The sequence below is a fragment of the Mobula hypostoma genome, chromosome 28, assembly GCF_963921235.1.
Source record: "Mobula hypostoma chromosome 28, sMobHyp1.1, whole genome shotgun sequence".
NCBI classification, from domain to species: domain Eukaryota; kingdom Metazoa; phylum Chordata; class Chondrichthyes; order Myliobatiformes; family Myliobatidae; genus Mobula; species Mobula hypostoma.
Window position 1 is genome coordinate 20,671,466 of NC_086124.1, and position 24,030 is coordinate 20,695,495.

A 24,030-nucleotide genomic window follows, 5' to 3' on the forward strand; every position below is an offset into this window, starting at 1 on the left:
AGGCAGCCCCTGTGGAGAGGAATAAACAGTCGGCATTTTGGGCCGTGACCCTTCTTCAGGACTGGAAAGGAAGGCAGCAGACGCCAGAATTAGGAGGGGACGAATGGAGGCTGGAAGGTGATAGGTGAGGACCTACTGTCCCCTTCCTTTCCAGTCCTGATAAGAAAGGGTCTTGGCCCGAAACACTAGCTGTTTACTCCCCAAACTCATAGATGCTGCTGAGCTCCTCCAGCTCTGTCTGTGAGTTGGTCAAGATGTCCAGCATCTGCAGAATCTCATTTATAGTCCGGCCTCCCCTCAGGCAGGGGGAGAAATCGAGCTCGCCCGGCCTCCCCTGGCAACCATGGGCATCCATTCCGCCCAGCGGCCTGGGGACTCTCTTCTGCCCTCTCTCTCCATCGCCCGCACATCCTTCAACGCAGAGACCAGAACCGCACAGAGTTTCCCACCCCCCCTGTACGGACGGACCGAATGACGGGTGCATGAGGGGCACTGTGTGTTACTGGGGGGGGGGGGTTGAGGGGAGGGATCCTGGTTACCTGGGTGTTGGCCGCCAGTTCAACGGCTCGTTCCGTGGACACCGCGTCACTAGGATAGAAGACAGTGCAGGTGGGGATGGCCCGGAACATTGCGATATCCTCTAGGGCCATCTGGGAGGGCCCGTCCTCACCTGGGAGGCACAGAGAGAGGAGAGGCAGAGGGTGAAAGAAAGAAAGAAAAGGGATTGGAGGTAGGGAAGAGAGAGACAGAAGAATCAGTGAATCAAACCAAGATCATCACAACTGTAGGCCGACACCCCCGCCCCCCCGCCAACACCCAAATGCCCAGTCAGGAAATCTTCCCTGTGTCGAGCAGCGCAGTGTTATGGGAGAGGGGTGCTGACTAGCCTCTCCGCGACGCCAGACACCTCGTACCGGTTGGGGCAGGGAGGTGGGTGTACTCACCGATAGAGATGCCGCAGTGCGAGCCGGACAGGTTGACGTTGCTCTGGGAGATGGCAGCCATTCGGATCTGGTCGTAGCCGCGGGACAGAAAGGCCGCGAAGGTGCTGGCAAAGGGCACGGTCCGGTCACGGGTGGCGCAGCCGACCGCCACGCTGATCTGCGGGACGGGGCAAGGAGGAAGAATGGGTTACATAATGTAAACCCCCTCAGGCCACAATGTTATGCCAGCCCTTTACCCTTTCCCTCACACAAAGCCCTCCATTTTACTATTGTCCACGTGCCTATCTGAGCATTTCTTAAATTACCCACATGTATCTGCCTCTAGCACCCCCCAATTCAGACATTCCCCTATACTTTCAAAATCATGCTGCCTTGCCTCAGCCATTTCCACCCTTGGAAAAAGTCTCCAGCTGTCCGCTCGATCTATGCCTCGTATCTTGTACACCTCCGTCCTCCTTCACTCCAGAGACAAAAGCCCTGGCTCGCTCAACCCATCCTCGTGAGACACGCTCTCCAGTCCAGGCAACATTCCGGTAAATCTGCTCTGCACCCTCTCTGAAGCTCCCACGTCCTTCCTACAATGAGGCGCCAAGAACTGAACGCAATACCCCAAGTGGGGGGGGGGGGAATGGAGGGAATCTAACCCGATCACAAGAGAAGATCTGCGGATGCTGGAAATCCAAGCAACACCAACACACACACACAAAACTGCTGAAGGAACTCAGCAGGCCAGGCACCATCGATGGAAAAGAGTTGACGTTTTGGGCCGAGACCCTTCAGTGGAGTAACCGACTCCACCAATCCCTGCACAGCCCCAGCTGCCTCCCAAAAGTTAACACCACTCAACCACAAAGACCCTTCTGCCCATCGCCCCAGCTCCTGATTCCACCATACATGTGGACTCTGATTTCAGACACGCACTACGCTCGTAATTTTTAAAAGTCTGTGTACGTCACCATATACTAGTCTGAGATTCACTTTCCTATAGGCAGTCACAGGAAAAACCACGAAATACAAAAGAAATTTACTTAAACAAAGACTGATCAGCAACACACACACAAAAAAGCTGGAGGAACTCAGCAGGCCAGGCAGCATCTCCGGAAGGGAATATACATTTTGGGACGAGACCCTCACCGGGTCAAGTGACCACTGAGCAGAAGATGACAAGCTGTCCAAATAAAAAAAAAATCCGAGAACACCAGTTGTAAGGAGACCTCAAAAATGAGTCTGTAGGTCAGAGAAACAGTTCAGAGTTGAGGCGAGTGAAGTCACGAGCCTGAAGGTCATAGGTAACAGCAAACTCCCTTACGGCCAGCAGCAGGAATTGGACGCCAATAAATCATTCCGCTCGCTGCTGAGCTGCCGTGCTTTCTGTAAGCTTCTCCATTCCTGGGCCTTGATGTTTCCACAACCACCGTGCAGCTACAGAAGTTTGTCAAAAGTTCTTGATGATGTGCCGAACCTACTCAAACTTCCGAGACGGTAGTAGGCAGTTACGTGCTGGTCCCAAGGCAGATCCTCTGATGCCTTTGGGCACCGTGGTAGAGTAAAGGTTACCATGACGCTGTGACAGCTCGGTATTCCGAATTTCGGAATTCAATTCCAGCGCCATTCTCTAAAGCAGCGGTCCCCAACCACCGGGCCGCAAAGCATGCGCTACCGGGCCGCGAGGAAACGATACCAGTCAGCTGCACCTTTCCTCATTCCCTGTCACACACTGTTGAACTTGAACACAGGGTTGCCAGCTGCCCCGTATTTGCTGGGACATCCCGTATATTGGGCTAAATTGGTTTGTCCCATAGGGGACCGCCCTTGTCCCGTATTTCCCCTGCTAAGGTAGAGCGTTCCTATGAAACCTTTCATGCCGAAATGGCGTGAAGCAAAGAAGCAATTACCATCAATTTATATGGGAAAAATTTTTCAGCATTCCCAGACCCAAAAAATAACCTAACAAATCATACCAAATAACACATAAAACCAAAAATAAATAACACTAACATATAGCAAAAGCAGGAATGATATGATAAATACACAGCCTATATAAAGTAGAAATAATGTATGACAGTGTGTGACAAAAGAACCAGTTATCAGAAGATTGATGCCGATAAGAGGACAATGGGGGAACATTCAAAATGCTAATAAGAGAGAGACGAGAGAGATTACCGAAAGGAGACACAGTTCCCAGTATTGTCAGAGACCGGTTGCTTTGAACTGTTTGAAGTTTGATGGACAGGCGATACCCCAGCAGGGAGATAAAAGGAACAGGTTCGCTAAGGCAAGGGACACACGGCTCCACGAGGTAACGAGACCCTGGAAGCGGTGTGCCCCCACAAGTTGGTGGGAGTTTTGGAGGTCTGGTCGCGCGACCAGCCATAGATGCACAGGGTGGAAAGGTGCAGTCGGGCGGGAACCCGGTGTGTGTGTCCGCCCTTGCCTGGGTGCCGGGTTCACCGCAGAAGAACGATCGTATCTGGAACGGAGGGGTCACAGTCGGTGACCTTAGAAGACATTATAAAGGGCTCGCCCGAAAGCTAACTGCGAGGAATGTCGAAGGTCTGTTTGGAATCCAGTTTGCATAGTCATTCGTTCTCTCTCTCTACCCAACAGCACGATGGCGATTACTGCGAACTGAACTAAACTGAACTCTGTGTTACTTGTGACTGATCATTTTACTCCTAGACTGCGATAGAGCTTGATTGATCCTATTATCATAGTTCCGTGTACATGTGTGTTTATTCATTGCCAACCTGTTGCATTTATATCCTTACTATTCGAGTACTGTGATGCTTATTTCTTTAATAAAACTTTCTTAGTTCCAGTAATCCAGACTCCAACTAAGTGGTCCATTTCTGCTGGTTTGGCAACCCAGTTACGGGGTACGTAACAAGTGTAGTCGGGAAGATTAAGCCAAAACCGATTTGTGGGGAAAATAATCGGCACGTACGCGCATGCGCACACAGGTGCCCGCGCAAGGCTTCATGGTCATGGTAGTCTTTCTGGGGTAAATGCAGGGTCCCGGCATTTGACTGCTAATTTTGTCTCTTATTTGGGAGTGAGAAAGTTGGCAACCCTAACTGTAACTGTGTACATACATCTATTGATGCTTCTGGACACATCTTCAGTGATGTTCCTGGAATCATCGGGTGTTTCGGGTCTTTCAACATCATACAACCTCGTCCAGGTGACCCAGCCGGGGCTGATCAGACCCCAGCTTGTGTCCAGCTGGCTAGCTACTTATGACTCCATGGCTCCCCTCTTTTGAGCCGCAGCCATCTTGAGGCCCTCTCTGCCGCATCGATGGTACTGCGGATGGCTCTCCTCTTCCTCTCTCCTTCGTAAATGCAAGTGTCCCGGGATTTGACTGCTAATTTTGTCTCTTATTTGGGAGTGAGAAAGTTGGCAACCCTAACTGCAAAAGACATGTTGAGGTGAGTTTAACCCTTCTTGAACACCCCCCCACCGACCCCCGGGTCGGCAAGAATATTGTCAATATTGTGAATATCGTGCAAAAAAGGTTGGGGATCCCTGTTCTAAAGGGTCTCTGTACGTCCTCTCCATGGAATGCATGGTTTTCCCCTTGGCCACTCTGGTTTTCTCCAATGGTCCAAAGACGTACCGGGTAGGTTAACTGGTCATTGTAAACTGTCCCGTGATTAGGTTAAGGTTAATCAGGGTGGTGGGGTAGCATGGCCCAAAAGGCCAGAAGAGCCTCCACCACCCTGCATCACGAAATGAAATAAACATGTGAAACGTCAAGGAGTTTAAAACTGTTGATCCTCTCCACTTCCGATCCCCCGATGAGGACTGCCTCATGGACCTCTGGTTTCCTCCCCCTGAAGTTCATAATCAGCTCTTTGATTTCGCTCATCCTCCCTCTCAATCATACAATCAAATAGGCCACCCAACCACGAACACTACGAGAGGCCTTTCTGCCCATCCATCTCACTCCTGGTTCTAGGGTCCAAGCGGACTCTTTCAGACGCATGCAAGAGGCCGGCAGTTATCTCAGACTCTCCCCCACCCCCACCCCGAACTGGAACGATTCTCCCCCACCCCCACACCACAGTCCGTGTAGGGAAGGCATTCTCACTGTCCCATCAGGGGAGGGAGTGCTGGGATTTAGACCTGATGAAGGAATGGCCGGCTGGACTTTGGGTGGGAGCGAGAGGGTGCTTGCTGACCTTGGCCAAAGAAAGTTGGGGGAAGTTTGGGAAGGGCAGCTGGAGATGTTCCCCACCCCAAGCAAGGGGCCAGTGATATGTGCCCCGCCACTCACCATGTTCTGCTCTGCGATGTAGCACTCCACGAACCGCTCGGGATGCTCCTTGCGGAAGAGGTCGGAGAAGGTGGAGTTCTTGGTGTCCCCGTCGAGCGCGACCACTCGGGGGCTGGCGCGGCCCAGCTTGGCCAACGCTTGGCCGTAGGCCTTGCGCGTGGCAATCTGGAGAGAGAGAGAGAGAGAGAGAGGTAACAAGCAGACTAACACAAACAAGGATTCAACAAGGTGGACGAGGAAGACCAAGGTGCGATTGGTCAGTGTGCAGATGACATTAAAATAATTACCGTTGGCAGTGAACAGTTTTCAGGATTTACAGAGAGATCCCAATTAGCTGGGAAAATGGGCCCATTGATGGCAGATGGAGTTTAATTCGGATAAATGCAAGGTGTTAACAGTTTGGGAAGACAAATGAGGGTAGGACTTTCATAGTTAATGTTCAGTCCCAGAGGTATAGGTACACAGTTCCCTGAAAATAGTGTCACAGGTAGAAAGCGTTTGGCACTCAGAGCACTGAGTACAGGAGTTGGGATGTTACGTTGCAATTGAACAATTTGCAAGGCCACACTTTGAATATTGTATTCAGTTCTGGTCGCCCTGCAGTAGGAAAGATGTCATTAAGCCAGAAAGAGAGCAGAGTAGATTTAGGAGGATGTTGCCGGGACTCGAGAGATTGAATTAGCACGGAGACTGGGTAGGTTAGGTCTTCATTCACTGGAGCGTAGCAAACTGAGGGGGAGACCTATAGGAGTGTATAAAATTCCATGGATGGCAAGATGGGGTCTCTACCAAAGGCGTAAGGCGCTCCTTCCCTCCGCTAGCCTGCAGGTTACCCTCGGGCAAGGTGTAGCACCTGCTTAGCTCCCTGAATCAGGACCATGTGAAGCCACAGGAGTAGGTGGCGGATGGTCATATGAACAGCTGATGCACATCACAAGTCCTGGTTATGCGACCACTGACACCAGACAATCTCTGAAGAGTATCGATAATGGCTGGAGTCACCCGTCTTGTAAAGACACTGCCCAGAAGATGGCAATGGCAAACCACTTCTGTAGAAAAATTTGCCAAGAATAATCATGGTCATGGAAAGACCATGATCGCCCACGTCATATGACACGACACATAACGGACGACTGAGCAGCAAAATCCCAAAAGGGCATAGGTCATGCGCATTCACCTCTTCTTTCCCGTAAGGCAAGGAAATCAGGAACTAGAGGGCAAAGGTTAAAGGTGACAGGGAAACCCGAGGGGCAACATTTTCACCCAGAGGGTGGTCCGTATAAGTAACGAGCTGCCAGAGGAAGTGGTTGAGGCAGGCACATGAACAGGAAAGGTTTAGAGCAGGGGTTCCAAACCTGAGTCCATGCTTAATGGTATTGGTCCATGGTATACGGTTGGGAACCCCTGGTTTAGAGGGACATGGGCCAAAGGAAACAGTCCTGGTCAGCACAGTCTAGATGGACCGAAGAGCCTGCGTCTGTACTGCAGGACTCCCTGACACATCGCGGTTCACGGGGACCCCTCCCCGACACGTACCTTATCCCCCAGCTTGTAGCCGCAGGGCGAGGGCATTTTGATCTCCGAGAGGTCAGCGGGGGGGACAGTGTCGGTGGGAGATGGCGGGGTGGGGGCGGCCAGGCCCTGGATCTGGCTCTGGATGTCCTCGATGATCGCCTTGGCCCGGTCCTTCGGAATCGGCTTCCCGTGCCAGTTTTCCATGTCTTCCACTCCTGTGGGTGGGGGGGGGGGCAGAAGAGAGAGAGAGGGGGGTGTCAGGGATTTGCAAGTGAGAGGGCAGAGTTTAGGATAAGAGGGAGTGGGGCCTGGGCCAAAAGTGTAGGAGAGGCCATGTGTGTGGCGATGGGGTGGGGGTGAGTGAAGGGGGGACCCCCAAGGCCAATAGGTCAAGTCCAGGAGGAAGAGGAAATGAAATGGTGGGGCCACTGAGGTAAGGGGTGGGGCATACATTAAGGCAGGGTCGAGTGACAAGGGGCAGGGCGAGACCACTGGGGTATGGGTTACGGCAGTCTGGAGGGTCGGGGCCAAGGGCCAGAAGTGGGTGATCATGAGGGGTCGAGCCAAGGCAGGAAGGGGAGCCGGGTGATGAGGAGAGGGTGGGTGGGCAGAGATGGGTCAGTTCCCTCAGGAAGGGGGCCACTCACCTTTGATCCCTCGGCCCTTGTAAGTCTTGGCCACGATGGCGGTGGGGCGGCCAGGGACCGTCCCTTCCGGTCCCAGGGCCCGCAACAGCTGCTCGACGTCATGTCCGTCCACTACGTGGGTGTTCCAGCTGCAGGGGGGGCCAGGGGCACAAGCAGAGGGTCAGCCTTCCGCCTTCCAACCCACCCCCCCCACCCCGAGCGTCAGTCATCCATATATCACCCCACCCCACCCACGGCTGACTCACCCAAAGGCCTCACAGCGCTTGTGGAAGACCTCCACCTGGTGCGCCAAGGGCGCGGGCTCACTCTGCCCCAGCCGATTGACGTCGAAGATGGCCACCAGGTTGTCCAGCTGGTAGAAGGACGCGAAGCCCATGGCCTCCCATATGGCCCCTTCTGAGGCCTCCCCGTCCCCGATCAGGCAGAACACCCGGTAGCTTGGGAGTGGAAAAAAGAGAGAGAAAGATCGACCCCATCAGCCAATATCGGAATAGATGGCGACTGCCTGGCTGGCAGAAGGCGGGGAACAGGGAGAGACGGAGCACGAAGCAGCCGATGGAGTTGAAGTGTGAGGTGCGCATTTTGGGAAGACAAACGAGGGTAGGACCTTCACACGAACAGTGGAGACTACCGCAGAACGGAAGGACCCAGGGGTACAGGTGCATAGTTCTCAGAAAGTGGCGTCTCAGATAGACAGGGCAGTGAACATGACGTTTGGCACAGTTAGCCTTCGTCGGTCAGGGCACTGAGTACAGGAGTTGGGATGATTATGTTACAGCTGTACGAGACGTCACTTGGAGTATTGTGCACAGCTACAGGTGTCCCCCGCTTTACAAACGTTCGCTTTACGCCACTTTGCTTCTACGAAAGACCTACATTAGTAACTGTTTTCGCTAACCGAAAGAGGATCTTCGCTTTTACGGGGAAAAAAAAACACCTGCTTTAAACTTGTGCTTACCCCGAGAAAGACTACCGTGACCGTGAAGACTTGCGCGGGCAGGTGTGTGCGCATGCCTGTATGTGCTGATTTTTTTTCCCTACAAATCGGTTTTGGCTAAATCTTCCGGATTCTGGTAAGTGAAACTACACCGTACGTACTTTATTTCTACTTTATATAGGCTGTGTATTTATCATATCATTCCTGCTTTTACTATATGTTAGAGTTATTTTAGGTTTTATGTGAATTTGGTATGATCTGGTAGGTTATTTTTTGGATCTGGGAACGCTCAAGAATTTTTCCCATATAAATTAATGATAATTGCTTCTGCTCTTTACGCCATTTCGGCTTACGTATGGTTTCATAGGCACGCTCTACTTCGGATAGCGGGGGACACGTGTATACGGAGGATTGCATTAAGCAACAGACAAAGTGCTGGAGGAACTCACCAGGTTAGGCAGCATCTCTGGAAGTGAATAAAATCAACATTTCTTCATGACTGGAAAGGGAGGGGGAAGATGCCAGAATAAGAAGGTGGGGGGTGCAGGAATTTTTTTTTTAACCGGAAGGGGAAAGTCGATATTAATGCCACCAGGCTAGAGGCTACCCAGGTGGAATGTACGGTGTTGCTCCTGCACCCTAAGGGGTCCCCTCACTGTAGCACAGGAGGGCCGACGCTGAGCTGGAGAGGGGGCAGGGAAGATTAGCCAGTGGGTGGAGGAGAGACGTACCTGGCCCGGTCAAAGTGCTTGCCGGTGTAGGCCATCCCGCAGGCCGCCCCCAGCCCCTGACCCAACGACCCCGTCGCCACGTCCACGAAGGGCAGCTTCTGCGGACGGAAGGGAGACCCAGTGTGAGAGAGGGGGGGCAGGTGGCCTACCTCTCCCCTCCCCCCGCATGGCAAGATCCCAGACAGACTGGCACAGGGTCCTGCCAGTTCAGCCCCTTCGCCCACCACTCTTAGCAAGCCCCTGTGCACCCCTCCCTTTCAACTACTTGACCCTATCCCTCCCAACTACTGGTTCCTCCCCTTACCTCCTTCCCCTCCACTACTATCAACCCTGTCCTATCCTCCTCCATCTCCACTAGTAGACTCGTTCCCCCCCACACCACAGCTGCTGCCCCTGACCTCGCTCCAACCATCCACTGGATTCCCCCCCAACCCACCACTTGACCCTCCCCCTCATCGATCAGTCATTAGACCCTCAACCTCCTTCCCTTTGGCCCCACCCCTCCCTCCCCCTGTCCATGAGGAGCAGAATTAGGCCATTCAGCCCATCAAGTCTTCTCCACCATGCAATTGTGACTTATTTATTTTCCCTCTCAACCCCATTCTCCTGTCTTTGACCACCCCCCTTACCAACCACCACAGCCGTCTGTGGCAACAAATTCCACTGGTTTCACTGCCCTCCGGTCAAAGAGGTTCAATGCTCCTCACATTAACCCTTTCATTCCCGGGATCATTCTCGTGAACCTCCTCTGGACTCCCTCCAAAGCCTGCACATCCTTTATTAGGTAAGGGGCCCAAAACCGCTCACAATACTCCCAAGTGCGATCTGACTAAGCATTACATCCCTGCTTTTATATTCTAGCCCTCTCGAAATGATGCTAACATTGCACTTGCCTTCTTCACCTCCATCTCAACCTGCAGGTTAACCTTTAAGGCAGGGGTTCCCGATCTGGGGTCCGTGGACCCATTGACTAATGGTATTGGTCCATGCCATGAAAAAATACTGGGAACCCCTGCTTTTGAGAATCCCACACAAGGACCCCCAAGTCCCCTTTGCCCTAGATTTCTGAATTTGCCCACCGTTTAGACAGTAGTCTATGCCTTTATTTCTTCTAGCAAAGTGCACAATCGTACACTCACACACAATGTATTCCATCTGTCAGTTCTTCACCCGTGTTCCTAATCTGTCCAAGTCCTTCTGCAGTCTCCCTGCTTCCTCAACCTGCCCCTCCACCTATCATCCACAAACCTATCCACAACGCCATCAATTCCGTCATCCAAATCATTGGCATATAACGTGAAAAGAAGCAGTCCCAACACCAACCCCTCCAGAACATCACTGATCACTGGCAGCTAACCAGAAGAGACTCCCTTTATTCCCACTGCTTCCTCCTGTCTATCAGCTAATGCTCTATCCATGCTAGCATCTTTCCTGTCATACCATGGACTCTACCTTATGTAACCTCATGAACAGCAGCTTGCTGAAGACCTTCCAAAAATCCAAGTACACAACGTCCACCGACTCTCCTTTGTGTACCCTGCCTGCTATTTCCTGAAAGAATTCCAACAGATTTGTCAGGGAAGATTTTCCCCACAAGGAAACCGTGCTGACTTTGGCCCATTTTATCACAAGCCTCCTGGTACCCCGAAACCTCATCTTTAATGCTGAGGCTTTATAGGACTTTGGTCAGACCACACTTGGGAGTATTGTAAGCAGTTTTGGGCCCCTTATCGAAGAAAGAAAATGTGCTGACATTGGAGAGGGTTCAGGGCAGGGTCACAAGAATGATTCTGGGGAATGAAAGGGTATGTGGAGCGCTTGATGGGCACCAAACTCAGGCTAACCGGCCTATCGTGTCTCGCCTTTTGCCTCCCTCCCTTCTTGTCCCCGACTCCCCACCCGTTGCCTAGTTACCGGGGTAGGATGCCCCTCCAGCAGGCATCCCTTCTTCCTCAGGTTCAGCAGCTCGTCTTCCTTCAGATAGCCCGCCTCTGCCCACACGGCATACAGGATGGGCGCTGCGTGTCCCTGGGACCAGAGAGAGACAGAGACATACACACAGGTTAACAGTCACTCACCATCACATCCTCTGCTCCGCATCTAACAGCTGGGGGACCCCTCAGCGTAAAGAGGCCATTGATCCCTCTCTGGCCTACTAGCCCTTCAATCCACAGAACGGCACAGCACAGGAAACAGATCAATCCGCACGTCAGCACATGGAGATGGTACTAAAGGTGAACAGACTGCAGAATAGAGTGTCCCAGTCAGGGAAAGTGCGCTACAGATAGACAATGAGATGCAAGGGCCACGATGAGGCAGGCTGGGAGATCTCCTTTTAGCATACAAGAGGCCCATTCAATAGTTTTTTTAAACAGTGGGGTGAAAGCTGTCCCTCACTCTGGGGGCAGAGTGCAGATACATCCCTACCAAAGGAGGTGTCAGGCACTCCTACCCTCCGCTAGCCCACAGGGCACCACTGGGCAAAGGGGTAGCACCTGCTTAGCCCCTCGACCAAGGTATCGTGAAGCCAGGGGAACAGATCGTACGAGCAAGTTCTGGTTATGCGACCACTGACTCTGAAGAGTATCGATACCAGTCTTTTGGAGACAATGCTGTTGAAACTCTGATCAATTTCTGATCCTTAGTGTTCTTCCAGGAGTCAAGAATGACCAAGTATTCTTAACTCTAAGATTTCAGTTTATTTTAGAGAACAAACAAATATACTAATCAGAAGCAAACTAAATAAAGAGCTGACAAACAATGCTGAGAGATATATGGACAAAAGAACAAAGACAGCATTTCTGAAAAATCACTTTGAAAAATTCCTTAGATAGAGATAAACTAGCTAATAGGCTACATAATTAAAACAGTTACATCACACAGGTGCTAATACTTGGGCAATGAAAAATGAGAAAGGTGATAAACCGTTAGTTTAGCTACTATACTGCTTTCTGCCAGTGAGTGGGAAAAATATATGAGTTTGTTAACAAGTATAAATCTCTTAAAAATATTAATTTAAAGAAGACAGTGGTGTCCAACATTGCCCAGAAAGCAATGGCAAACCTGTTCTGTAGAAAAATTTGCCAAGAACAATCACGGTCATGGAAAGATCATAATCGCCCACGTCATACAACACGGCACGTAAGGAGCCTGGTGGTAACATGCTTTCAGGTTTTTGTATCTTCTGCCCCATGGGGGAGGGGGGGGAAGAAAGAATAAATGTTCATGCGAGGGAGAATGAGTGATAAGAAATGGAATTAGAGTGGGTTTATTATTGTCATAGGTACCGAGATACAGTGAAAAATCTGTCTTGCACACTGATCATACAGAACTGAGCACTGAGGTAAAACAATAACAGAATGCAAAAGGGAGTGTCACAGTTACAGAGAAAGTGCAATGCAGGTTGACAATAAGGTGCAAGATCACAACAAGGTTGTGAAGTCAAAAATCTGTCCATTCTATAGTTTTATAACAGCAGGGTAGAAGCCTGCTGGTACATACATACTTTTATGCTTCCGTATCTTCTGCCCGATGGTAGAGGGTGAAAGAGGGAAAGACCGGGGTGGGTGGGTTCTTTGATTACACTGGCTGCTTTACTAAGACAGCAGGAAGAGTCCGTGGAGGGGAGGCTGGTTTCAGTGCTGGGCTGAGCTGTGTCCACGACTCTCTGCGGTTTCTTACGTTCATAGACAGGATGCTCTCTACGGTGCATCAGTAAATTATATTCCTGCACATGTGAAATGTCGTACCGGACCGTGCTGTGATGGATAGGATGGGACTCGGGGAGGGAACAGAAGAGACGCAGAACGGAGAGGGCATGCGGGGAGAGGCAGAACAGGGTAAAAGGGAGGCAACGAGACAGAATGATCACCCTGAGAAGCCCTCCTCTACCCCCTTACCTTGGAGAGCACGAAGCGGTCAGAGCTGGGATCGCGAGGCTGGTTCGGCTGGTACCGCATCACGCGGAAGAACAGGACAGAGAGGATCTCGGCCGCGCTGCAACACGAGGTCGGGTGTCTGTGAGGGTGAAGAGAGAGGTCAACTCTTAAATCAGTGCACCACCTCACCACAAACCTCCCCTCCACCACTCCCCCAGCACAAGGTCAAGTGTTGGTGAGGGGGAGAGAGGGGCCAGTTCTCATATCAGTCAGCCTCACCCCAAAGTCCCTCCAGCATGTACAGCATGTGTATGCGTGTTTGTGTAGGCCCCCAAATGGAAACAGTCACACACCACCACCCCCCCCACGATTTTCAATTTGATTCTTCAAACTCTTCCTTCCCATCTTCCTGCTTCTGTCCCTTTTCCCTGACTCCCTCCTTCATTAACAGACTCCCTCTTCTCCAGCCCTGTATCTTTCACCCAATTAACTTCCCAGCTCTTTACTTCATCCCTCCCCCTCCTGGTTTCACCTATCACCTCGTGTTTCTCTCTCCCTTCCCCCACCTTTTAAATCTACTCCTCATCTTTTTTTCTCCAGTCTTGCCGAAGTGTCTCGGCCTGAATCGTCAACTGTACTTCCCCCCCAATAGATGCTGCCCGGCCTGCTGAGTTTCTCCAGCATTTTATAAGTGTTGCTTGGGTTTCCAGCATCTGTTTGTTAGCTAATCAGCCAATCACACGGCAGCAAGTCAATAAGCACGCAGACATGGTCAAGAGGTTCAGTTGTTCCACCCAAACATCAGAATGGGGGAAGAAATGTGATCTTAGTGACTTTGTCCTTGGAATGATTATTGGTAGTCTGAGCATCTCGGAAACTGCTGATCTCCTGGGATTTTTAGGCACAACAGTCTCCAGGATTTACAGAGGATGGTGAGGAAAACAAAAAGCATCCAGTGAGTGGCAGTTCTGTGGGTGAAAACCCCTTGTTAATGAGAGAGGTCAGAGGAGAATGGCCAGACTGGTTCAAGCTGACAGGAAGGTGACAGAACTCAAATAACCACGATACAACAGTAGTGCGCAGAAGAGCGTCTCTAAATATACAACATGCCGAATCGTGAAATGGTCGGGCTACAGCAGCAGGAGACCAAAAACACACTTAAGTGGCCACTTTTTCGGTAAAATGGAGGTATCTAATAGGGATGGTATCTGGTTAGAGATGGGAACATTTTAATATAGATTCTGTCAGTATTTTTTTTGTAGTGTTGTTGATCGTGATCTGTATTTAGCATTCGCTCGGAAGCCACTTTATTAGGTACAGGAGGTATCGGGAAGACCAGTTCAGGTAGGCCATTGAGCAAGCTGCTAAATGTTGCAGAATAGAGGGACCCAGGGGTATGGGTACAGAGTTCTGTGAAAGAGGCATCGCAGGTAGACTGGGCGGTGAAGATGTTTGGCATGCCGGCCTTTATCTGTCAGGGTACCGAATGCAGGAGTTGGGACATCATCTTGCAGCTGAACGAGATGTTGGCGAGGCCGCACTTGGAGTACTGTGCTCAGTTCTGGTCACCTCACCAGAGGAAAGATGCCATTAAGATGGAAAGAGTGCTGAGGAGATTTACAAGGATGTTGCCAGGACTCAAGGGGCTGAGTTATGGACAGAGTTCGGACAAGCTGGGATTTTATTCCTTGGAGTGTATCTACAGTATATCTGGTCCCGGAACGCCTCTACGGTCGCAGTGGACTGTGCGTGTTCCTTTTCAATATTTACCCGAGCACGAACATACCCCCTAAACATTGCCAGGCAGTCCGCCGGGGAGAACCTCCTGCCACCCGTTTCCAGGAGCCACGGATGGCAATTTTTGCCAACCCCAGGAGCAAGCTCACAAGGACATCCTCATGCCTCTGTGCCCCCCTCCTTACTGGATGACCATATATGAATAGGGTGGGACTGAAATGCGACCAGAAGGTGAGAAGCAGCCCACGCAAATACGCGAAAAGGGGCTGCAGTCTCGCACACTCCACGTCCATGTGGTACACGGTCTCCTCCAGCCCGCAGAAGTGACACGCGGCTGGGAGATCCGTGTACAGACTAAAGAGCTTATTGCAGGGCACCGCTCTGTGCAGCACCCTCCAGCCAAGATCCCCGAGGTGCATGGGAAGAACCCCCTCATAAAGGGACTTCCACTGGGGACCCCCCTCACCTCCAGGTGGAAAGACCACCCGCCATGGCGTGTCGGGACGGTGGACAAGGGCAAGGAAGCGGAGGGTGTGGAGCAGCAGCCCACAGAGGTACCTCCTACTTGCATCTCTGAATAGGATTGTGTCGAGGAGAGGCAGTTCAAGTTGTGTGGACTCGGCTCCAGGGTAAGGCTGCGGGGCCTGGGCCCGACGAGCAGCTCAGACTGAGTCGATCCACACACCCGAAACGCACCGATATCCATTGAGGCAGGGCAAGGGTCGGCCAGGACTCCACTCTCTGCCAGAGGAGGGGATTCCTGGCCTGAGGCAACCACGTTCCAGACTCTCAGTAGATCCTGATAGAAGCCGGGCAGCCTCCACAAAGCAGCACAGCTGATGCCCGCCGGAGGCAGCTGCATATTTTCGTGAAGGCAGCAGCCCCTCGGGAGGAAGAGAGTCGCCAACGCGCGCCAGCTGGGAGGGTGCTCAGCGTACAGGAATCTCTGCAGAGTCCTGAGGCAGAGAGCCGCCAGTCGCGTACGTACACACACAAGCGACTGTCCGCCCTCTCCCGCTGGGAGACTCAGAACCGCTGCGGAGACCCAGTGTTTCCTATTACCCCAGAAGAAGTCCACTAGCTTCCTCTGCATTCTCACCACAAAAGGGGCGGGGGGGGGGCCAAGGTGACCATCCGGTACCACAACATGGAGGCCACCAGCTGGTTTATGACCACCACCCTGCCTCGATAGGAAAGCACCCTGAGAAGGCCTGACCAGTGCCCTAGCCGGGCCATGACCTTTGTCTCCAGGTCCTGCCAGTTCGCCAGCCAGGTCTCCCCAGAAGGACTCAGGTAGATTCCCAGATACAGAAGACGTCTGGTGCTCCACTCAAAAGCTCTCATCTCCTCCGGCAGGGAGTCCACCTGCCACTGGCTTACTAAGAGTCCGGAACATTTCGCCCAGTTGATCCTAGTGGAGGATGCCGCCGAGAAAACATCTTGGCACTCGCGCATCCTCCGCAGGTCACTGGGGTCTTCATCATGAGGAGTACATCATCGGCGTAGGCCGAGAGGACGACCTCCATGTCCGGTTCACGCAGAGCCAGACCTGTCAGCCTTCACCGAAGAAGGCTGAGGAATGGCTCGACACAGATGGCATACAATTGACCAGACATGGGGCACCCCTGACGTACTCCTCTTCTGAAGGGAATGGGTGCTGACAGTGATCTGTTAATCTTAACTAGGCACTCTGCGGCAGAGTACAGGAGCCGAACTCGGGCTATAAAGTGTGGTCCGAGCCCAAAAGCCTGCAGAGTGCCCACCAGGAAACTGTGGTCTACCTGGTCGAATGCCTTCTCCTGGTCAAGAGAAAGAAATGCTGTCGGGGTCCCAGTCTCCTGTTGTAGCTGAATCAAGTCCCTCACTAGGTGGACATTGTCCTGAATGGAGCAGCCTGGGAATGTGTAAGATTGGTCAGGATGGATCATCTGTCCAATTACCAAACCCAGACGGTTGGCCATTGCCCGGGCGAAGATCTTGTAGTCCGCGCACAAGAGGGAGACCGGCCGAAGATCTTGTAGTCCGCGCACAAGAGGGAGACCAGCCGCCAGTTCTTTAGCAGGCGGAGGTCTCCCTTCTTGGGCAGTAGGACCACAACAGCTCTCCACCATGAGAGGGGCATTTCTCCGGTGGCTAGGCTCTCCCCTAGGACAAGGCTGTAATCATCCCCCAGGACATCCCAAAAAGCCTGATAAAACTCCACACTCAGTCCATCTAAGCCAGGGGACTTACCCCTCCGGAGTTGCCGAAGGGCAGTAGACAGCTCCTCCCGAGTCAGGGGGGCGTCCAGACGCACTGCGTCCTCTGAGCTGACGTTCGGCAAATCCTTCCAGACCACTTTGCACGCCTCCGCATTTGATGGATCCGGCAAGAATAAGGACTGATAGAATGAATGGACTTCTTTGTTAATTCCTTCGGGGTCCGTGATGGAGGAGCCATCGGCAGCCAGCAACTCCACTAGCTGCTTTTGAACCCCCCCCCCCGCACCCCCCGCCAGTTCTCCAACGAGTAGAAGAAGGGTGAGCCACGGTCCAAATCCTGCAGCATTTAGATCCGTGACCTCACGTACGCACCTCGGGACTGCTGAAGCTGCAGATTCCTTAGTCCGTCCTTCTTCTCCTGGTATTCCTGCCACAGCTGCTGGTCTCCAGCGGTCGGACCGAGGCGGGACTCCAGGTCAAGCAACGCTCTCTCAAGCCGCTCAGTCTCAGAGCCCCGCCCTTTTGTCGACCCCCTAGTGTACTCCTGACGTAAAAACCCGATGTGGGCTTTGCCCACATCCCACCACAGCCGCAGGGAGCAGAACTCTCTCCACCTCTCCTTCCAGGTGACCCAGAACGCTCGGAACGAATCCCGGAATCGGCTGTCCTCCAGCAGCCGGTTGTTAAAATGCCAATACCCGGATCCCGCCTGAGGGTGCAGAGGAATAAGTTCCATCCACACAAGGTGATGATCCGAGCACGACACTGGCCGCATGGAGGACGCCGACACGCGGGAGACGTGAGCCCAAGAGATTACAGGCGGTCTATCGGGGAACCTCCCTCTCTAGATCCTCTCGAGAAGGCGCAAGAGTCGGGGTGAAGATTCCGCCAGCTGTCCACCAAATCAAAGGAGCCGACTAGCTCCTTTAACTTTTTTGCCGATGCTGGGTCGCGTTGGAGGCCCGAGCAGTCCTCCGCCTCGAGGGTACAGTTGAAATCTCCCCCGAGGATGACGCAGTCCCCAGGATCGATGGAACTCAGCAGGGTGGACAGCTGACAGAATAGGCGCGTCTGCATCACACCGCGCCTCGGAGCATACACATTGATAAAATGCAATGGTACGCCATCCAGGTGCACAGCCAGGTGGAACAGACAGCCAGGCACAACGTCTTGGACCCTCCGATTTCTGGCTGGAAGGTCGAGGCCAACAGGATCGCCACCCCGCTAGAAATGGAGCTGAGGTGGCTCATGTAGACCCTGCCCTGAACTCCAGGAGCCAAGCAGACTCGTCCCCCGGGATGGTATGAGTTTCCTGCAGGAAACTCACTGCATATCTCCCACCCCTGAGGACTGAGAGATTGTTATACCTGCGGAGAGGACCCCTGCTACCGTTTACATTTAGACTCGCTATGGTAAGTTTCATGGCGGGAGCACACTAGGCCTCGGCAGCGTACCCATCCCGGTGAGAGCAGAGGCGCCCTCCACCACACTGTCCCGAAAGAAAGCAAGAATACTTTTTGCTTTCTGGGCTCGAGTGGTACCAACACCGCCCCCCCCCCCCCCGCCCCGTGACCCACCATCTCCAGAAGGATCAAGGCTGCTTCTCCCTCTGATGTCATCTAGAAAAGATTTTAGTTGCCGTCTGTCGTTCCCCGACACCGCATTCCTCTTTCCCTTCCCCTTTCGTCCGAGGATGACTCGCAGGGACCTCACCAGCCTCGGCATGCTGGGCCAGCGAAGCGAGGCTAGTTGAGGCCGGTGCTTGGCACCCTCAGAGGTGAGAATGAAATGCTTAATTTCCTCCACAGTTATCAATGGGGATTTCTCAGGAGGGGTGAGGATGTCCATTGTCTCACTATCAAAGGAGTCCCCCTCCAACCCTTCGCTGCAGACAGAATTCCCATCGTCCTCCCCGCATGTTCCAATAGATGGCTGCGCTTGTGACCCACACCGCGCAGCGGGTACCTCACTCATACCTGCCTGCTCCACCGTCGCATCAGTCTCATCCACAGTTACGACAGTGGAGGGATAATCCCCAGGGACTCACTGCAAGCCATTAATTGCTGGGGGCGGCGTGCACAGAATATCATCCTCCCCAGGGGGCAGGTATGAAGGGGAACCCGGCACCTTTGGTCCAAGGGATTCACAGGCAGCCTGGTGCTGAGAGTGAGAGAGCTTTGTCTCGTCTCCTCTTACACTATTCGAATCACTTGCCTCCAGAGAGGCGCTGACTTGTAGGTCCTGGGTGGAGGACTCCGGGGCTGTCTCATTTGTGCAAACAGGGCTATCACAGGCTTTCTGCACAACCACATCATCTACCACAGGACTGGTGGCTGCATCAGGGGACTCAGGTTTAGAACCAACATCCGCCCGGATTCCCACCCCTTCCTGGGACTCCCCCGCATCTACATTCCCTGCCCTCTTTGGGGAACATTCCCTTCTCCTCTTCATGCCAGAAGAGCACGCAGGTACAGGATTCACCGATAGGGCGGTACTCTCCGCTTCCATCGCCTCGTCGAACTGCGCACGTCCCCGTGCCTCACGCTGCACTTCAGGGCAAATGGGCGTGAGCTCTGCGGTCTCGGGGGCCGACTTCTCAGGGCGTTTGGACTTCTTCTTTGCTTTCTTGCCCCGCACAGGCTCCGCCCCGTCCCCCACCTGAGCCACAGGGGCAGGAGCAGGGACTGACCCAACCGTAGGAGTAGGGACAGGGGTAGGAGCAGGGTGAGGGGCTGGGGCAGGATCATGGGCAGGGACAGGGTGAGGTGCAGGCGCAGGAGTAGGATCAGGGGCAGAGGTAGCTGGGGTACTGGTGCCCGAAGTGGACTCCCTAGGGTTTCGAGTGGTAGGACAGTCCCTCTGAAAATGCCCCACCTCCCTGCACGCATGGCACCATGGGTGCTCGGAGCTCCAATACACCTGATAATCTACCCCTTCGTGCTGGACAGTAAACCGGCCCTCAACGTCGTCCTCCCTTTCCAGCTGCATGAATACCTGATGCCGGAAAGATTACGGAGCGGAGGGTGCGTCTCTTAAATTTGTGTCGGATGGCAGTTATCTCCGACCTCATTTGCCCTAAATGGGCCAGTGGGGGAAGCAGGTCCTCATCGGGAATGAAAGGCTTAATGTGACCGAGGACGATGCGTTATGTGGGGGCTGTCACCAGCTCCATCTCTACCGTAACCCCCCTGCTTAAGAGCCCAGTGCACTAACTCTTCATTCGCCAGATAGAACACTACCTTCCCGAACTCTTTCTCGGTGGCCAAAATACCACCTTTCCCCACCAGGTCCTCCATGGCCTCCGCACACTTTTCTAGAGTCATTCCAGGGCGCAAAATACATTGCACCCCACGTTCCACCTTCACCGACCGGAACAGGGCGTTCTCCGAGGCTGGGGAGGCAGCTGCCCTTGCATAACTCCCCGAAGGCCTGCAACTCCCTGGAGACCGGTCCGACATGTTGGCACTATGTCCGAGTTGAGAGATATACGACAGTGCCGGTTATAAAGTCCTGCAGCGAGTCGAGTAACTGGCCGGAAAAGTTTGTCCTCGACAGTACCTTGCTGGCTCGCCGCCAGAAATTCCAACGCCAGGAAAGGCTCTGTCGGTCCTGAGGAACTCCCAGGCCATGAGAGGTTGAGAAGTTTCTACTGATGCTCGGGCTCCAACACCGAACAAGAATCAGGAAGATAAGGAGGAGGGACGTTGTCCCGACGTCAGTGGGGGAACAACGGCGTTTGTCTCCGGTTTTTGGAGCAAGACGGCTTCTTGGCGAGTTGCCAGCGGCCACAGCTGGGTGCTACACAGTTAGCGGCCGCCAACGAACCCAGTTCAAACTGGAAGAAAAACTCCAAACGAAGCTTCCACACCAAACCAGCTTCTCACTCAGATGTCCAAGAGACATTTTGACCAGCCTCCAAAGTATCTCACGAACTTTATGCAGTAGTTTTCCCTCGATTTCTTCCAGCTCAGTCAGCACAGCTCCACTCTGTGTCTGACCCCGGGAGTGTGTGATGGGACAGTGTGGAGGGAGCTTCACTCTGTGTCCGACACCAGGAGTGTGTGATGGGACAGGGTGGATGGAGCTTCACTCTGTGTCTGACCCCGGGAGTGTGTGATGGGACAGTGTGAAGGGAGTTTCACTCTGTGTATGACCCTGGGTGTGTGTGATGGGACGGTGTAGAGGGAGTTTCACTCTGTGTCTGACCCCAGGAGTGTGTGATGGGACGGTGTAGAGGGAGATTCACTCTGTGTCTGACCCTGGGAGTGTGTGATGGGACGGTGCGGAGGGAGCTTCACTCTGTGTCTGACCCTGGGAGTGTGTGGTGGGACGGTGTGGAGGGAGCTTCACTCTGTGTCTGACCCTGGGAGTGTGTGGTGGGACGGTGTGGAGGGAGCTTCACTCTGTGTCTGACCCTGGGAATCTATTATGACCCCGGCTGTTCACACTACCCACACCCTCACTATTTTCCAGACCTGATCAGATCTTCCCTCAGATCACTGCCTCAGAGAAAACCCAAGTTTGTCTGCCCTCCTAATCCAGGCAGCGTCCTGGCGAACCTCTTCTGCGCTCTCCAAAGCCCCCAAACTCTTCCTGCAATGGAGGCAACCAGAACTGAATGCAACACACACACAACGCAGGAGGAACTCAGCAGGTCAGGGGCATCTAGGGAAATAAAGAAACAGTGGGCATTTTGGGCCGAGATCCTTCATCAGGACTGGAAAGAAAGGAAGATGCCAGAATGAAAAGTTGGAGGGGGGTGAAGAAGAATAGCTGAAAGGTGATAGATGAAGCCAGGTGAGTGGGAAAGGTAAAGGGCTGGGGAGGAAGGAATCTGATAGGAGAGGAGAGTGGACCCTGGGAGAACGGGGACGGAGGAGGGGACCCAGGGAGTAGCAATAGTCATGTGAGAAAAAGCGGCAAGAGGCCAGAGCAGAGAACGGAAGAGGAAAGGGGGTGGGAGAAAGGGGAAATTACAAGAAGGAGAAATGTTTAGGCCATCAGGTTGAAAACTATGAATGAAATGTTGTTCTTCCACCTTGAGAGTGGCAGATGCGGCCTAACCAGAGTTTCAGGGAAAGCGACTCTCAATCCTGATGTGAACTTTCACTAACCCCCATTCTCTACAGCGAAAAGGCTGGGGGGGGGGGGAGAGAGAGAAAGAATAGGGTGGCACATCGTGTCTAGGATCGATCTCCCCCCCTCCCAGAGGAGCTTCCTGTGCCACCTGCTTGGGCTGCCTTATCAGATCCTTGTGCAGGAATGTGCCCCAGGGTAGAGACCGACTCGTCGTGCAACCACCCCCTTACCCCGCCTGCTCACGCTCACACACACACACGCCCCTCTTCCTCTCCCCACGGTGCGGGGGCAGTTCCTCAGGAGGAGAAGTGAGTTGGGGGGGTGGGGGAGGGAGGACGGAAGCACCACGCCGGCGATGCAAAACGTGCAGCGGCAGTGAACGTGCACAGAACCAGCGGTCGCTGCCCAGAGAGAGACACACACACAGACAGACATACAGAGAGACAGACACACACACAGAGACAGGACCCATTAGAGAGAGACAGACAGACAGAGACACCATTAGAGAGAGAGAAAGGACAGACAGGCACATAGAGAGAGAGCGGAGGGGGTGAAGAGAAGGGTAAAGAGGGGAGGGAAGACCATAATAAAAGAGGGGAGAGAGTGAGGGGAACGAAGAGAGAAAATCGAGAGGGAGGAATGAGGAAGAGAGAGAGAGAGAAGGGGGTAAGAGGCTGGGTGATGTAGAGGGAGGGAGGCGGCCGGCACTCACCCGGAGTTGGAGGCGCAGGTAGCGCGGATGGAGAGGACACGGAGCCGGTTGGCCACATCCCGCAGAGCCTGCAAGGTCTCGCTGTCGCACTGCACCTCCATGTCGGTCGGTCTGTCCGCTCGGCTGGTCTCCCCACCGCTGGAAATCTCCGGGCAAAGAGGCGGAGCCCGGCTCACACCATCCGCCTCCGATTGGCCCAGCGACCAGGAAGAAGGTTTTGCCCCCTTCCTGGCCCCGCCCACTGCCATTGCCCCGCTCCCTATTACCCCGCCCAGGCTGACTTAGCACAATTTGTTTCGGGGGCAGGAGGACAAAGAATTCCTGTGTCCCGTCTCCGTCGCTCGGCTTTCAGTTCCTCTTGGTCTCTGTCGCAACAACGCACTGCAACACAATACAGCACAGGGCAGGGATCGCCCACGGAAGCGATCTACCAGTCTCTGCGTTCACTGTCCGTCCATGTGCCCCTGAAACATCTCTCCCCACCTTCTTCCCCCTCCTCTCTCCCCATTTCTTCATCATCTTCACTTTCCTCTCCCTAACTAACGGCAGGTGTATGGGGTTGAGTGGGATCGTGGATCAGCCATGATTATGGCGGAGCTGACTGGATGGGCTGAATGGCCTAATTCTGCTCCTATGTTTTATGATCTCCACATTTCTTCCCACCATCTTCCCCCTCATCCCTCCATCTCCCCACCCCACCACTTACCTTCTATCCTTTTCCACACATCTCCTCCTCCCCTCATTCTCCTTTGCTCTCCATCTCATCCTCTCCCCCTCCTTTTCCACCGCATTTCTTTTTCCTCTCCCCACCTCCCATCTCTCTTCCCGTCCCCCACTCTTTTCCCCACCTCTCTCATCCCGCTCTCTCTCCCGTCCCTCTTGCGCTCCCATCTCTCAATCTTTTTGCTACCCCTTTCTCTTTCCCTCTCTTTCCTCTCCTGCCTTCTTCACTTCCCCTTTTGCCCTCCTTTCTCTTATCCTTTTTTCTTCTTTATTCTCTCCCTTCCCAACTTCCCACCCTCACCCTCTCCCGTTGTACTATCTCGTCCTTACCCTCCCTTTCCCACTAATCCACAGATTCTGATCCAGTGGAGACATCCACCCAAATTTATCAATCGATGTACTTTGTGAGGGCGAGATAGTGGATGACTCAGGAATAATGGAGAAATGATTGGAATGAGGGTGTGTCCTGGCACAGAGATATACCGTGTCCCTTGATGTTGACAAGAATAAGACATCTTAATAAAACATAGAACTGTTTCTGAGGCTGGTTCCTTAAAGTTTTTATAGCCAGGGAGTGGGTGTAGTGGGGACAAGCTCCCACTTCCTACTAAATGCTCCCATTGACGTGCGTCTCAAATATACTCTGACAA

At 53.2% G+C, this 24,030-nt stretch overlaps 1 protein-coding gene across 1 annotated transcript in view; it reads right to left on the reverse strand.

Moving 5' to 3' along the window:
* The window catches only part of tktb (transketolase b), a 30,097-nt gene extending 7,177 nt beyond the window's left edge, over positions 1-22,920 (reverse strand). Inside the window, exons 1-10 of the mRNA XM_063034897.1 lie at positions 22,658-22,920; positions 12,950-13,067; positions 10,965-11,078; positions 9,051-9,148; positions 7,628-7,819; positions 7,383-7,510; positions 6,757-6,950; positions 5,221-5,385; positions 945-1,101; positions 540-670 (exon numbers count right to left, since the gene is read on the reverse strand). Coding sequence (XP_062890967.1) covers positions 540-670; positions 945-1,101; positions 5,221-5,385; positions 6,757-6,950; positions 7,383-7,510; positions 7,628-7,819; positions 9,051-9,148; positions 10,965-11,078; positions 12,950-13,067; positions 22,658-22,905 — 1,545 coding nt within the window. The 5' untranslated portion in view covers positions 22,906-22,920. The remainder of the gene's footprint in view (positions 1-539; positions 671-944; positions 1,102-5,220; positions 5,386-6,756; positions 6,951-7,382; positions 7,511-7,627; positions 7,820-9,050; positions 9,149-10,964; positions 11,079-12,949; positions 13,068-22,657) is intronic.
* Between the last annotated feature and the right edge of the window lie 1,110 nt (positions 22,921-24,030).